Source organism: Juglans regia, chromosome 7 (assembly GCF_001411555.2).
Source record: "Juglans regia cultivar Chandler chromosome 7, Walnut 2.0, whole genome shotgun sequence".
Lineage (NCBI taxonomy): Eukaryota > Viridiplantae > Streptophyta > Magnoliopsida > Fagales > Juglandaceae > Juglans > Juglans regia.
Window position 1 is genome coordinate 6,007,863 of NC_049907.1, and position 15,556 is coordinate 6,023,418.

Genomic DNA, 15,556 nt, shown 5'->3' on the forward strand with positions numbered 1-15,556 from the left:
ATACCATACATGATAAGCTTGTGATTGTCTAAAAATTCTTAACAAAGCTTGATTCTTTTTTCATCGTTTGAATATTTTATATGTAAATAATAAAGATTGTCGATAGAATGTGTCGGAAATTCACCGACCAAGATGTAAAACATTTTCCTTCTCCCTCACGTGCACCATGCATTACATGCCCTAACTTGCCTCCCTGCAGCCTAGCGTTTTCAGCTAAAACACGTGGCTAGACTTCTCTCACCACACGACTTCGAACCATACTAATTAATCTATAAATTCGTGTCTTTTGATTTCAGAAAAGAATCCTCAACTCGAGAAAGAGTTCGGCCTAGTGCTCTTTCACTTTCCTGAAGAAGTTGTCATTCCAATAAATAGGTTCTCTTAAGCCCTGCAAGCATTAACGTATAGCTCATCAAGCATATACATTCGCAAACAATATACGTAGAAAAGAAACCATGTTTTATTCCTTCCTATTCTTAATTACCATGGGGGACGTCAACCTTGGTTATGGCTCCACAGAAAAAATCATGTTGCCGATGCGTTTAACCTTGATCTCTGCCTTTCTTACCATGCTCATTATTCTTTTTCCTCTCATATTATTCAAGTGGAAACCCCATGGAAAAACCTTCAAGCAAACTCCAGCGCTCCCACCAGGCCCAACTCCGTGGCCAATAGTTGGAAACCTCCCAGAAATGTGGAGGAATAAGCCAGCATTTCGGTGGATACTTGGCCTTCTGGAATCACTCAATACGGAAATCGCTTGTATACGTCTAGGTGGTGTTCATGTTATTCCGGTAACTTCACCGGAACTTGCCCGGGAGTTCTTGAAAAAACACGATATCGTGTTTGCATCAAGACCTCTTTTTTTGTCGAGTAAATATGCTACTCGCGGCTTTAAGTCGACAGCTTTGGTGCCGTGGGGAGATCAATGGAAGAAGATGAAAAAGTTGGTGGCTTCTGAGATAATTAACTCAAAAACAACTCGGTGGCTACTCAATAAAAGGACCGAAGAAGCTGATAATCTTGTTCGTTTCATTTATAATCAATGTAAGAATGCTGCGATTGACGGCCTTCCTGATGATCAGTCAATTAGTGGTTCAGTTGTGGACGTGAGACTTGTTGCACGTCATTACTGTGGAAATGTCATTCGGAAGATGATATTCAACAGAAGGTACTTTGGCAAAGGAAAGAAGGATGGAGGACCTGGAGTTGAGGAAGAACAACACATTGAATCACTTTTCACCATACTCGTCCATCTTAATGCATTTGCTTTATCGGATTACTTGCCATGCTTAACAGCACTAGATTTAGATGGTCATGGGAAGATTGTAAGTGAGGCTATGAAGATCGTTACGAGTTATGAAGATCCGGTCGTCGATGAGAGACTACGGCAATGGAGAGACGGGGAGAAGACGGAGGCCGAGGACTTGCTCGACGCTTTCATCTTGGCAAAGGATTCGAATGGGAAGGCAGCTTTTTCTGTGGAAGAGATCAAAGCTCAAATCACGGCAAGACAAAAATTAAATATTAATAAGAATACCTAATACCATGCATTTTAATATATAACATTGCAAAATACTCACGTCTTTCACAAACCCTATATGATAGTACTGTTTTTCTCTCCTATTCTAAATATCCATACTAATCTTAGTTTTGTAGAAAATATTTAAATCTAAATAAATGAAGTTTTCAATAATTAATATCTATTAATCATTTACTTGAATTGTTTTCAATCATGTGCGTGCAGGAACTGATGCTTGCAACAGTGGATAATCCTTCCAACTGCATAGAGTGGACACTGGCTGAAATGCTCAACCAACCGGAGCTCCTCCAAAAAGCTGTTGAAGAAATTGACAGGGTAGTGGGAAAGAAAAGATGGGTTGAAGAATCCGATATTCCACAGCTGAATTATGTCAAGGCTTGTGCAAGGGAAGGTTTCCGGCTTCACCCAATTGCACCATTTAACGTCCCCCATGTCTCAATGCAAGACGCGACTGTGGCTGGCTATTTCATCCCGAAAGGAAGTCATGTCATCTTGAGCCGATATGGTCTCGGCCGCAACCCTCGCGTTTGGAAAGAACCCTTGAGGTTCAAACCAGATCGACATCTGAAGAAGAAGGAGGATGGATCGTCGATGGCCGATTATCAGGAGGTGGAACTTGCAGAGCATGAGCTGCGCTTCATTTCGTTCAGTACGGGAAGGCGAGGTTGCATGGGCATCGCGCTCGGCTCTGCCATGACTGTGATGCTTTTGGCTAGGCTACTTCAAGGATTTTCATGGAGTTTGCCACCAAACCAAGAGGAGATTGACCTCTCTGAGACCATGGATGAACTTTTCATGGCCAAACCCTTACATGCACATGCAAACCCACGTCTGGCGGCTTCACTTTATCCCGCTTAATAAATCTTCTACTTAGAAGACTAATTCGATGCACTTGAGATTTCAGTTGGAAACTTGTATCCGTGCCTGCAATATGCTTTTTTATTGGTTAAGTTAAAAAGAATAGTAGTGCTCATACTTTTTAGTTGGTTGGTCCTTCGTTTCTACGTTTTAGTTGGGAGCGCTAATCATCAATAATTTGCTGTACGTACGTATAGGTCCTTGCAATGTATGCAGTAATCAATAAAAATATGTCTTTATCAATATTTCACTTCATGTTTCGTGAGAAGACACCATCGAGAAACAATTTGATCAATATGATCATTTGATTGAGTACTATTTATGATTTTTTTTTTTATATATAAGAAATAGACTTCATTTCATTTCATAAAAGATGTTATATATTTGACTCAAATTATAAGTCAATCTAACATTTGTTGTAAGCATTCCCGTACACAAAATCATTGCGCCCGACATTGTCTAAACTTCATGAAAATTTTCAAAAAGAGAGTATCATTCTCTGTATTAAAACAGAGGAAAAAACACCCCGCATCAAAACTCCATCCTACATAGGAGGAGAAGTAAACAACACACCCATCCTCCTAATACGGAGGAAGGAGGAACCAAACACCGCTATGGACAAAAGTCCAATAGCCTATTTCACTTTATTTACCTACGAATCAAAAACCCAACAAACAAACATCAACAAAAAACGCACCGACATAAAGTCGGAAATACAGTTTCAAAAGCAAACAACACCACCAAACAAAATTGGACAAACAAAATGGAAATCGATGATGGTGCGTGCATGACACACTCTACACTGGATAGGAGTTGTTTCGCTTGTCTAGATGTTGCCGAAGTCGTTGGGCTCTTAGCTTCCACGCATGGCGTCGACAGAAGATGAATCGCGATAGTTTGATAACTCCATGCGTTTCCTTTAAACCATGCGTTGGCACAACACGCCACTTTGATTGGCGCCCAATCTGGTCAACCGTAAGATCGGCAGGTGAGGCTTCTCCCGATGGTGCACGTGTCGGACGATGGTCACCGGAGAAGCTCGAAACGACTACCCCGGCCCTCTCACAATAGTTTTAAATTTTAAAGCTATTTCTAAAACACGGTCCCTCTCTCTCAAAAACTAGAGCCTCTCTCTCTAGAAACCCTCTCTCATCCGAACCTAGCTAGGGGAAAGGGGAGCTTTGGCTCCTTCTTCCTCTTCCTCTCCTTCCTCTCTACTGCCGGCCCTGCGTCTCCACTGGGTTTTTGGTTTTTTTTTTTTTCCATTTTTTTTCCAGCTGAATAAAGGAGGGTAGTCGATTTGAGCTTTTTCGATGACCATGGTAGTCTTGCTCCCACAAAAATTCAAGGTCCCACAGATTGAACTGTCTGATGGGTCTAAAGATCTTGTAGAACATTTGAAAATGTTTAAGGCACACATGATGCTCTTTTGGTTTCCAGGAGAAATTGCATGTCAAACCTCCCCCTTGACCCTCAAAGAAATAGCTAGAGGGTGGTTCCGAAATTTGCAGCTAGGCTCTCGATTGGCAACTTTGAAGAACTAGGAAGATAATTTTTGACTCAATTCATGGCAAGCAGGCGAAGGAGGTGGTTGGCCGCTTACCTCCTAACTGTGAAGCAGCAGGAAGAAGAAAGTCTGAAAGCGTATCTCACAACATTCAACGAAGCACGTATGACAGCAGATGACCAAGATGAAAAGATAACATTCTCGACACTTCTAGGAGGAGTTTGGACTTGGAGCCCTTTTATGGCCGAACTGGCGAGGAGAATACCTGTTGTGACGCCTTGAAAGAATATTTAGATTGAAAGAATACCTTATTAATTTTGGATTTTTCATCTAGTCTATTTACCTTTCCTGCCCATTTTCTTTATTTTCTTCTCTCTTATTTCTTCATATTTTATTTCCACCCTTGGATTAAGGTTAGGACATGTGAAGGATTAGGATTTAATTGCCCTCAACCTTATCTCTCCTTTTCAATTTCAGACCACACGTCACTCTCTCTCTCTCTCTCTCTCTCTCTCTCTCTCTCTCTCTCTCCCTTTTGATCTCTTCTTCCCCCCTTCTCTACATCTAGGGTTTTAGCCACAAGTACCATTGTGAGCTCAGCCACCACCCACCATGAGCAACACACACCCAACCTCTCTCTCTCTCCCACCCCCTATCGTGAGACCCGACAATTGCTGCTAAGGACCAATCCAAATAGGGCCACCCCACATCTAAGCTCCACCTCCCTTAGCCAGTCGCACCACTGGCAACTAAGCCAAAACCACTGTTGCCTGTCCCAAGCAAACCTCTCTTGACTTCTCTAGCTCTCGATATCTTCTTCCCCTCCCTTTTCTCCATCTAGGATTTTAGTTGCTAGCATGATTATGAAGTTTAGCCACCATTAGCACCACACACCTAACCTCCCTTTCCCCACCGTGAGACCCAGCAATTGCTGCCAAGTACCTATCCAAACCTAGAGCCACCCTTCCATAAAAACATACCTGATATCTCCTGCACTAAGGGCATCCTACACATCCAGTCCAGCAGTCAATCCCCACATCTAAGCTCCACCTCCCTCAGCTAGTCGCACCATATAAAACGAAGCCAGAAACGTCACTACCTCTCTTAAGCAAACCTCTCTAGACTTCTCTACCTCTCGGTCTCTTCTTCCCCTCCCTTATCTCCATCCAGGGTTTCAGTTGCAAGCATCATCGTGAAGCTCAGCCACCAGCTACCATGAGCAGCAAACAATTAACCTCTCTTTCTCCACTATGAGACCCAACAATTCCCGCCACGGACATGTCCAAACCAAGAACCATCCCTCAATAAAAACACAGCCAATGTTTGCTGCATGGAGGGCTTCGTCCATGTCCAATCCAACAACCGCAACACACATCTAAGCTCCACCTCCTCAGCCTGTCGCACCACTAGCAACCAAGCTAAGACCACCACTGACTCTCCCAACCAAACCAACCATTCACAACGTCACTCCCATAACTTAGAGCCCTTCTGTTTTCGCAACCATAAGTCATCACTAAAAGCTGTTACCCTTCATGGTCAACCACAACGTCGTCATGCACAATCAACTCCAAGGGACATTGGACGTCATTGCAATCTCTAGAAACAACTGTAACAACCCTGCTTTGTTACACAAAAAATAGAGTAACATCGAATCATCCAATGCCTAGGCCTCACGGCCTGTCACCAACCAACATCCATGGGACTGCCTTGCACCATCCCCGAATAGCTCCACCCCAGGATCCACCATGAAGAGCTCTTGCGCCAACCATCATTGTCGATCCAGTGGAGCACGCATTTGAATTCTTTGTGGACGTTACTCTTTTGGTTTGTTGTTCATGTGATATCCCTTAACGCCATAGATCCATTATCATTGTGCCCAGCTAGCTTGTTCTATTCATGTCGCCACTAACCATCGCACAAGTAGCCACACCAGTACACCACCCCACACCAGCCACTCAATTTTGGTATGACCTCTTTCTCTCCTTATCTTTCCTATGGACTGATCTTTCATGGGCAGTAGAAGATCACGAATTAATTTTGTGAAACCTTGGGTTTGTGTTTTGTCCATTCTATGTGGAGTTTAAGTGGACTATAGGTTAAGTATGTGTGTTTGTATGTAATTTCAAGAGGCCTACTATGGATTGAGTAAAGTGTTTGTGAAGGCTGGTTGGACATATTTGTATTATTTGTTATCTTGGTGTATAGTCATATTATTTATGAAACTAGAAATATTCATTTCTTATAACCACTTACATCAAAAACCTCTTTGTACCCAATACACAACTATTGACTACATTGTACACTATGGTCTCCCCTCGGCACCACCCGCACACCCTAGCTCCTTTTGTCACACCACGGGTAATGATCACACGTGTAACTTTGTTATGACTAATGCCCAGCTCCACGCCTGGTGCTTAACGAGAGTACTAGGCATCTTTTAGCCCCCGCCAACAGAGGGGCTCCGGAGTCGTACCATGAGTGTTACCATATTGGCTGAGCCTGCTATCGCCCAACGATAGCCTATGGGACACCACTCAGTTTTACACGCTCCCAAGTGACCAGAGCTGCTCCAGTGAGATAATACCCCACCTCGACTTGAGGTCGTCACATGTAAGAACCCATAGAAAAATATATTATTTTTCCAATGACACCAAATACTAGTTTCAAATTACGCCATAGAGCATAACACAGATGAATAATTCATTACCGATATTAATAACAATGAATATGAAGATGCATGGCAGGTAGTTTATTGGATGACATGGCATAGTACAAACACACAACCACACAACAACACACAAGTCACAATTCCACAGTTTCACAAACCCCAACTACAAGCATTACCCATCCTCCATCTGGCCCTTGGCCCAAAAAACGATGACAACCACATAAAATATTCTCAACACTTCCCCGGGCCTGATACCCATCTCAAATACAACCAGGCTGCAACAATGTTAGTGATAAATTTCACATTAGAATCCCAAGGGTCGCGCTGGAGAGTTACTTACAACGCGGAAGGTAATTATTCTGGATGATTGCTCGTGATGGTTTAGGGGGTCCTGCGATTAAACGAGTATGCACATCGCTATGCGGACGGACAGAGTTGGTTTGATTAAAAACTGAACATCTGATAAAAATGAAACACAAGGCAAGGCATAAAGCCTTACTGTTGTGGCGTTTAGAGGGGTGGAGCAATGACAGCAGGCGGGGGCAATGATGTAATTGAGCAGAACAAGGGCTAAAATAGGTTTCTTTAATAAAGATGATAGATCTGACATGTTGGTGGGTGAAGGTGGGGATTTTCGCAGTGGGGTGAAAAGGAGCATGGCGGGGCAGTGGCTACGATGAGCCCAAAATCCTCTCTCAGAGCACTTTTAATGGATTAGCTAAAACTAAAATACGTTTTCTATGAATGTAAGATGAATTTAGCTTTTAGCTATTCCATTCACATAAATCTTCACATTGGAATAGCTATTTTTTCATTATATAACAACAAAATAATGTAAAATGAATTGGCCTAGCCTTTAGATATTCACATCAAATTTTCACATTGGATTATCTATTTATTCATTATATAACAATGAGTAATTAATAATTAAAAAAAATTAATTTTTTTAATTATTAATTTATTTTATTTTATCATATTTTACTAATTTCTATAATTTCCATCAAACTATATTTTTTTTATCAAATTTGGACAGAGTACCCATGACCCGTGCACTTGAAAAGAGCATCCATTCAACAAACATTTCTAAAAACTGGACATGTTGGTTTGCTGAAGAGAGAAATAATTCATAAAATAAGAATTTGGCCTATGAACAGGAACATTCAAATTCGGAAATTATTTTGAATGTAACTGTAGTTAAATTTCAATTATTTTGCTAATTATTTTGAAATAAAATAAATTTCAAATTATTTTGAACATTCAATTATTTTGAAATTTGACTAATTCATTGTGATCATTTTTTATTTTTAAATAACTAAATACTCAATAAATTTAACTTTTAACTAATCGATTCAGGATGCTCTCACAAGCCCAAAATCTGACCCAGAGTACCTACAAACCAAAGACAGTACATATATACGGTGCCGAACCTGAGTGAAATGTATGCACCTACTCACGGACAACGATGACTTCTTGTCGTGATTGGTGTTTAGCGTCCGACTTTAACGTGCATGTAATTGGATTCCCATTCTATATATGAACGGAATGCTTTGAACGTTTTATGTAATTTTCATCTTTTTATGATGGGTCAGTGCATGTGCAAAGCACATCTTCTCATATTTAATTGACATGGCAAGGTTCATTGATTTGTTAAAAAAATTTAAAATATAATTTTTGTTTCATTATTTTATTCATAGACCAATGAGAGTCGTTGATTCAATCAGATATTGCATAATTTTAATTTTAATTGTACCTTATATATATATATTTGCATATCATAATATCTGATAGATCAGTACTAATTGGTTCTATCATATATTTTTTTATCGAAATAATTCGATATTAAATTATCTACAATTACTTATTATATTTTACTTATTTATTAATTATTTTCTATTATGTTAAGAGTGAATAAAAGAACGATAATTAATTAAAAGTGGGATAAATAATATTTTTCACAATTTTGAGTTATTATCACGAGATAACATGCAACTTCCCCAGCTTTTATCTAATTTCTCTTTCACAACTTCTCAAACTAGTACTACTAAAATCAACATTTTATTGAAGAGATCAACATAAATATATAATATATCGATCATGTGTGTATATTGTAATATTCAGAAAAAATCCAATGCACTGAATTTATTTGAGAATCTTAAGAAAAGCCAAAATATTAAGATTGCTCCATACCACATAACTTTCATTACAAGAAAACTGTTTATTTGTGGTCATTTAATTCCAACGAAATGACTATTTACAGCTAAAATGAGTCTGTTTTCGCTCAATTAAATGGTCACAAAAGACCATTTTTCTTGTAGTGCTTGATTCTGTTTTCATCGTTTGAATATTTTATAATAAAAAAAAATTAAAAAAAAAATTTGTGGATAGAATGAGTCGGTCGGAAATTCACCGACGAAGACGTAAAACTTTTTCCTTCTCCTTCACGTGCACCATGCATTACACGTAGACTTCTCTCACCACACGACAGCTTCGAACCATGATACTAATCTATAAATTCGTCTCTTTTGGTGTCCGTTCATTGATTTCAGAAAAGATTAATCCTCGTCAGCTTGAGAAAGACTTCTGTTTAGTGCTCTTTCACTTTCCTGAAAAAGTTGTCATTCGAATAAAGTCGGTTCTCTTAAGCCCTACATGCATTAACGTATAGCTCATCAAGCATATACATTCGCGAACAATATACGTAGAAAAGAAACTATTACTTCCTATTCTTAACCATGAGGGACGTCAAGTCGTCAACCATTGTAATACCCAGGCCAATACCTAAGCCCGGAGGCCCAGGCCATGTAAGCCCAACCCGCTGGAGAAGAAAATGACGTCGTTTTCAGGAGGTCAGTTTCTCCCTCCCCATTCAGTCCCCCTCGTTCCCACTTTCCCTCACGTCTTGTAAACTCCCTCTTAAATTCTCTCATTCTCCACAACTGCTCCGTGCACCACTCACTTAGATTTTCTCTCAGTTACTCTCTCCCCACATCTCGGTTTCTTCCTCTCCAGCTATCAGTTTCTCTTCTGTTTATTTATTTATTTTTTTTCTTTTCCTCTACCTCTCTATTCCTTCTTTGCCCAACATGCAGCCCTCTAGAAATCATTTCTTCTAGCCGAACTCCCTCTCTTTTTCTCTTTGAATCTTGTTTCCCAAGCCCCATCTCATCCTATCCATCGATCGGCAGTAACCCTAGTTACAAGGGATCACCGAACTCCACCCTCTCACGCCGAAACCAAACAACCCGTGGCCACCGCTTGAAGACCAACAAACCCAGCTAGATAAGCAGGGTTCCTATGCTAGATTTTATATAAAAAGAAAATGAACTAAGATTGATTTTATGAAAAATGTGCATGATATAGTTTGAAAAGAAATGTGGAAAAACCTCAGTTATTTGTTCTACATTATTCATTAAACCTGTATAAAAGAGGAAAGTATTTTTGTCATGACTGGATTAGACATGTGCAAATTTTTGGCATTATGTTTCTGACTATGCAGAAAGAGCAAATATGAAATCTAAAAACTTGTATATGTTATGAGAAGATGCATTGAATTTGTTTTGAATATGTAAAATGATATGAAATTATTCAATACTCTGTTTGGATATGATGTGGCATCTAAAAAACTTTTAGCACAAATTTCTGATTTTGTATCTAATTCTGTTTCTAGTCATGATTCGATGATTCTGATTCTATTTTGCTTTGATATATGACCCTGTTACAGGTGATAATAGTGGCATTTGGTCCTATCACGGGTGGTAATAGTGACATTTGGCCCTGTTATGGGACATAATAATGACTTTTGGCCCTGTCACGGGATATAATAGTGACCTTTGCCCTACCATGGGATACAATAATGGCCTGTGGCCCCGCCATTGGATATAATAGTAGTTTTTGTTCTGAATGCAATCGCTTTGGTATCATGGTGATTTATGTTTTGTTTGACTTTCCGCATAATGCAAAACCCTACGATGGGGGTTAAATATGGTTTCCGTTCTGATATGATGTTCTTATATGATATGTTATGATGTGAGATGATAAGATGATGATTTTAGTCATCATGCCAAAGGATATTTTTTAATATGAACATGTTTTTAGATCTGCATTTCTAGAACTAAAATGTTTTGTTCTGCATTCTGGATTATGTGAAAAGGTTCATGTTTACATACTAGTATATGTTCTTTGCTTACTCAGTTGTTGATAACTCACTCCTTATCTCTACAATATTTTTTAGATGATTTGAATATTTCAGCTGAGGATCAAGATTTTCGAGAATGGGTGAGATGATTTAAGTATTGTAGATTAAGCATAAAAATGTTTATACGAGTATTTTTGAAATTTTATTAAGTAATTTTTTCATGTTCAAATGACTTGGTATTTTGGGAAGTTAATTATATTGAAAATTTGGAGTCTATATATATATTGTGATATATGATTTTAAGTGAAAGGAAGTAACTCTTTAGGCTTGGAACTCTGGGTTGTAATATTAGTTCTCTGCATCCAAAGCAATTAATTTGATTTACATGATATATAACGTTATTTGGGAAGAGGCCCGGGGTTTCATTCCTGCTTGTTTTGATTGATCTTTTGCTACAATTTATTTTGCTATAATTTATTTAATTAAAGTTGAGCACCTCACCGACCTCTTGCATGCATGTTCCCGTCTTAAATCACTGTGCTCTTCTTCCAGCATATATAAGGATTCCTTACTGTACCACCCTCTCTCATTTGACAATTACTTCTCCTTTTCGTTTGACCTGTATTTTGATGTCAGATTAGAACAACAGTACTAGCTAGCACCACTGTTAAGGAAATTCACTTGCATCTGTCAGCACAATACTCTCCACAATCTCACCGCATAATCAAGATCATAACTTCAGGAGGCACCCCGCATGTATAAATTTAGTTGTAGGGTATTCCGAATATGATCATCATTATAGTTGTCTTTTTTGTAGTTAATATTCATATATCTATGTTCTTGCTAGTTGGGGGCCGAACTCAAGTGCTAAAAGAGAGGTAGGTACTTCCTCTGTAGTTACTAATATATTAATTAATCACTGTGGATAAAATTATGTTACAACATATAAAACCTCATGCATTTAGTATTATTCATTTGTTGAGGCTAAAGTTGGCACATTTGCTCTAATATTCACATCGAATCCTAGTTTCATTCGTGATATTGTTTATTTGTGTATTGATGAACAAATAAACATAAACTATGGAGTGTTGGTTTTTTGGGCTTTTGACGTGTTAGGCAAATGGAGATGAAAGGAGGATCTACCAGCTTTATAGAGATTCATGTGTTTACTTTGGCCTGGTTGTCTTGAAAACAGGTAACTGGTGTTTTATTTCAAAGTTTGAATTAAATTTGAGTACAAGAATTCCCAAAAGAGGGATGAATAGTTGTCTATATCATGTTTTCCCATGGCAATATTCTCGTATAGGTTCTTTTAGCATAAATATTGATGTAGGAAAATGGAGTAAGGAGTTTTTCCAACATAGACTGTTGTATTGAACTTTTTATGACAGTTTTGTTGAACTCCATTTCACATGGATTCCAATGCATGCATTGGATTGGCATGAATATTATGAGATCTATTTCAAAGAGATGACAGTATATTTTGTCATCTACCTGCCATTCATGCACCCCAAATGCCTGGGTACCTATGAGTGGTACACACGTTTATTTCATATTAGCAACTTTATTTACTTTATATAACATCTTAGTAGCCATGCCAAGCTGTAAAAATTGTTTAGGAAAATCGAGTAAGAATGGCGTTTTCCATCATTGAACTATCTGTTGTTTTGAATCCGTATCTAAAATGTTATGTTGAGAGGGGAATTAGGAATTAAATAGGCTTTGTAAAGTTCCCATGCAGCAGTGAAACGCCCAACATCTTTACTGGAATCAGAGTATCCAACCATACTTTCCTATGCTCCTCAAAGATTCATGGGAAATTTCTGAAATTAATCAAAAAATATTTGGATATATCGAAAGGATACCGCTTGATGGCCATTATGATTTTCTATGATGTGCTCTATATATATACCAATCAATTGATAATAATCTCGTGATCACCGCTCCAGCTCCTCTCAAGTACTTCACAGTTTCAAACAGAGGAACCACTCGAAGCCTATTCAGAATGTACATGAACCTTATGAGAATTAACTGTTGCAAGTTCAGTATGAAAAGCACATGTATGTGACCCAGAGACATAATAAAACATTTTAACAAACTATATAACATAGATTTGATCCTTGCTACGTACCCATCTTCTAATCATTTTATAATGGGATGATCAACATTTGGTGTCTACACATAACAAGCATGTTGGGTGTGTTGTGCAGGTGGATTCACAAATCATCAAGCATGATTAACACAAATCATGGAAACTATGATTCCATGTCCAAACTAGACTAATTTTCATAACAGAATGCAAAACAAAATTATAGAATTTGTTTCATGGGCTTCCAAATTTATCCTATAATTCTGAACAAACAAATTTAAAATTACAATTTAACAGGAGCTAACAACATCGAGGGGTGCGATCTTACGTTCCGCCAGGACATGGTCTTCCTAATTCCCCACTAACAGCAAGTCTTACATCTTTCTGCAAAAGCGAAGAAGCAAGGACATCGCTTGCCTGGATTTTACAAAAAAAAAGACAAACTGTCAATTAAATATTTTTTTCATCATTGAACTTATACATCATAAAACTAGTAGTAATTGATCATACATTTAAAGCCATAGAAATCACATAGGCTCCAAGTGAATCACTTCCAAGCTCAGCAGCTACACGAAAGGTGTCTAGGACTTCTTTAACATCAGGAGCAACCTGAAAGACCCAAGTGAGAGTAGGTATAGAAATTCACCAAATCAAAAAAATTAATTGAATGATAAAAGCAACAAATGCTTTGCATCAATCCTAAAAACAATACATGGTATGAAATCTCAAAAATCACATTAAATTGCAGCAAAAATTAGTGGAAAGCCAATGCATGGAAAAATTGGAATAGAGGAAAGATCTGTTTTTAAGCAATACTTCTGCTACAATTATCCATTTTCCTATTTGTTTCAAAAGAGGCACATTAATATTTTTCCAATTCCATTTAGATTTTATTCTGCATAATCCATCAATGAAAAACTATCTAAATACCAAATCTCAATACTTTGGGGAACTGGTGGCCTCTCTCCCCTTCCAGCTCTCTCCTTGTTAAAAATTCCATTTATCTTTCTGTCATCCCACTCACTGTATGTAACGTATCCAAATATCTGGTTATTGCATCTAGTTTATCGGCATGTCTACCAGATTCCTGGAACATTGCAAAGTTTATTTTTAACATAGATTAATAAGCAGAAACACGAGGTATAACCATATACTCAAAGCACACGTACCTGACACAAGTCGAGCTTCATCAAGCATTGTCGTGTCAATACATGATGCTTCAGGTTGTGATTCTGTCCAAGCCAAACAATTTGGCCTAAGCCATTATCTATTGGTAAACACCTTTTGTTAATTAAGATTAATTCTGTGTGACAGCTTTATTGCAATATATAGAGATATGCCGCATGTTTTTATCGTTGGATTTCCTTAATGAATGTAAGTTACGTTGCCCAAAAAAATATTATCAATTAAGAATAATATGCTCCTACACCTTGAGAAAAAGGTGTTTATATATTTGATAATTTACGCAGTAACTGATTGATTTATTTCACTATGCAATTCCACCCAACCTTGCCATGAGTTCAAGTGAATGGCAGATGATATGAACTTAAATAGAGGAGCTTGCATGCATGTGTGAATGGCATCTGCCCATAATGATGTGTAAGAAACAATTAGGCTATTGGATTTATATTTGCTTCCCATTAATGCACCAGTGTATATATAACTACATTAATATACTGATGAATCCCATACATTTGGATGAATGAATGTCATCTATATATTAATTTAGCTTTCTCAGTAGCCACCTAGACTTGTTGATGGGGATCGATGCATGTAGTTAATGGTCATGAGATCAGTACAATTTTTTTCCTCTATGTTTCCTATTACAAATTACTTGAATTTATTTTAACAAAGTTAGTATATTATGTTAAAATAAATTCAGCATGTTTAGTTCAAACCAAAAATGATTGGGACCTATTTTGAAGAAAATGGTAGTGACTTATCAGTTGAAATGCCCAGGAATATCAAAGTTATATGGCCACAACCAGACGTGGCAATCATTGAAAGTTTAGGAACAAAAAAAAAAAAAAAAAAAAAGAGACCCAAAACGATTATTGGGCAAAATATTGAAATTTTGGCTTTTGTGGCGATTAGCATATTCATTGGGAAAGGTAGTCCAAGTTGGATGGCATTTTTTGCGGCTAATATACATGGACGCAATAGTCTTTCTAGAACCAAAAAGTTTCTCAGCGTTTAGAAACTCGCCGCCATTGCGGCGAAAACATATGGACGCAATAACATTTTAAAGCCAAACTCCTTTTGAAGCGATTGCATTTTCGCTGCAAATACTAAAACGCGGTGAATTAGGTTGGCTGCCATGGGTTTTTCAAAACCGAAATTGCATTTACATCGATTTTAACATTCGTTGCAAAAATATATTAGCGGCGAATTATGTATTGTCAGCGACGATTTTTAACTGAATGGTAGTGTCTAGTTGCGGCGATATTTTGGGACTCATTGCGACTAACAAACATGCCAATAACAGAGTTATTGCGGCGATTTTGGCCATCTGTTGCGGTAGAGCAGAAGTGAGTAAACAATAGCTACGAAGCTGCAGCGAACTTAAACTCGCTGGGAAAATATAGAAGCGACGATTTACAGCATTATTGCGACGAAAATGGTCGATGCAAAAATGCTTTTTTGTTTTTTGGGGTAGTGCGAGGCTTCAAGTCAACAGCTTTGTTGCCGTGGGGAGATCAATGGAAGAAGATGAAAAAGTTGCTGGCTTCTTAGATAATTAACTCAACAACAACTCG

At 38.1% G+C, this 15,556-nt stretch overlaps 1 protein-coding gene across 1 annotated transcript; it reads left to right on the forward strand.

The window, feature by feature from the left end:
* Window positions 1-328: 328 nt before the first annotated feature.
* Window positions 329-2,644, forward strand: LOC108985183 (tryptophan N-monooxygenase CYP79A68-like). The gene is made up of 2 exons (XM_018957404.2): window positions 329-1,508; window positions 1,748-2,644. Exons 1-2 carry the CDS (start codon window positions 456-458, stop codon window positions 2,399-2,401), a joined length of 1,707 nt encoding a protein of 568 aa, XP_018812949.1. The 5' UTR covers window positions 329-455; the 3' UTR covers window positions 2,402-2,644.
* The last annotated feature ends 12,912 nt before the right edge of the window (window positions 2,645-15,556 follow it).

Coding starts and splice junctions, on each gene's coding strand:
- LOC108985183 (XM_018957404.2), top strand. CDS start 456: ATGTTTTATTCCTTCCTATTCTTAATTACCATGGGGGACGTCAACCTT. Junction 1,509..1,747: donor AGATCAAAGCTCAAATCACG/GCAAGACAAAAA, acceptor ATGTGCGTGCAG/GAACTGATGCTTGCAACAGT.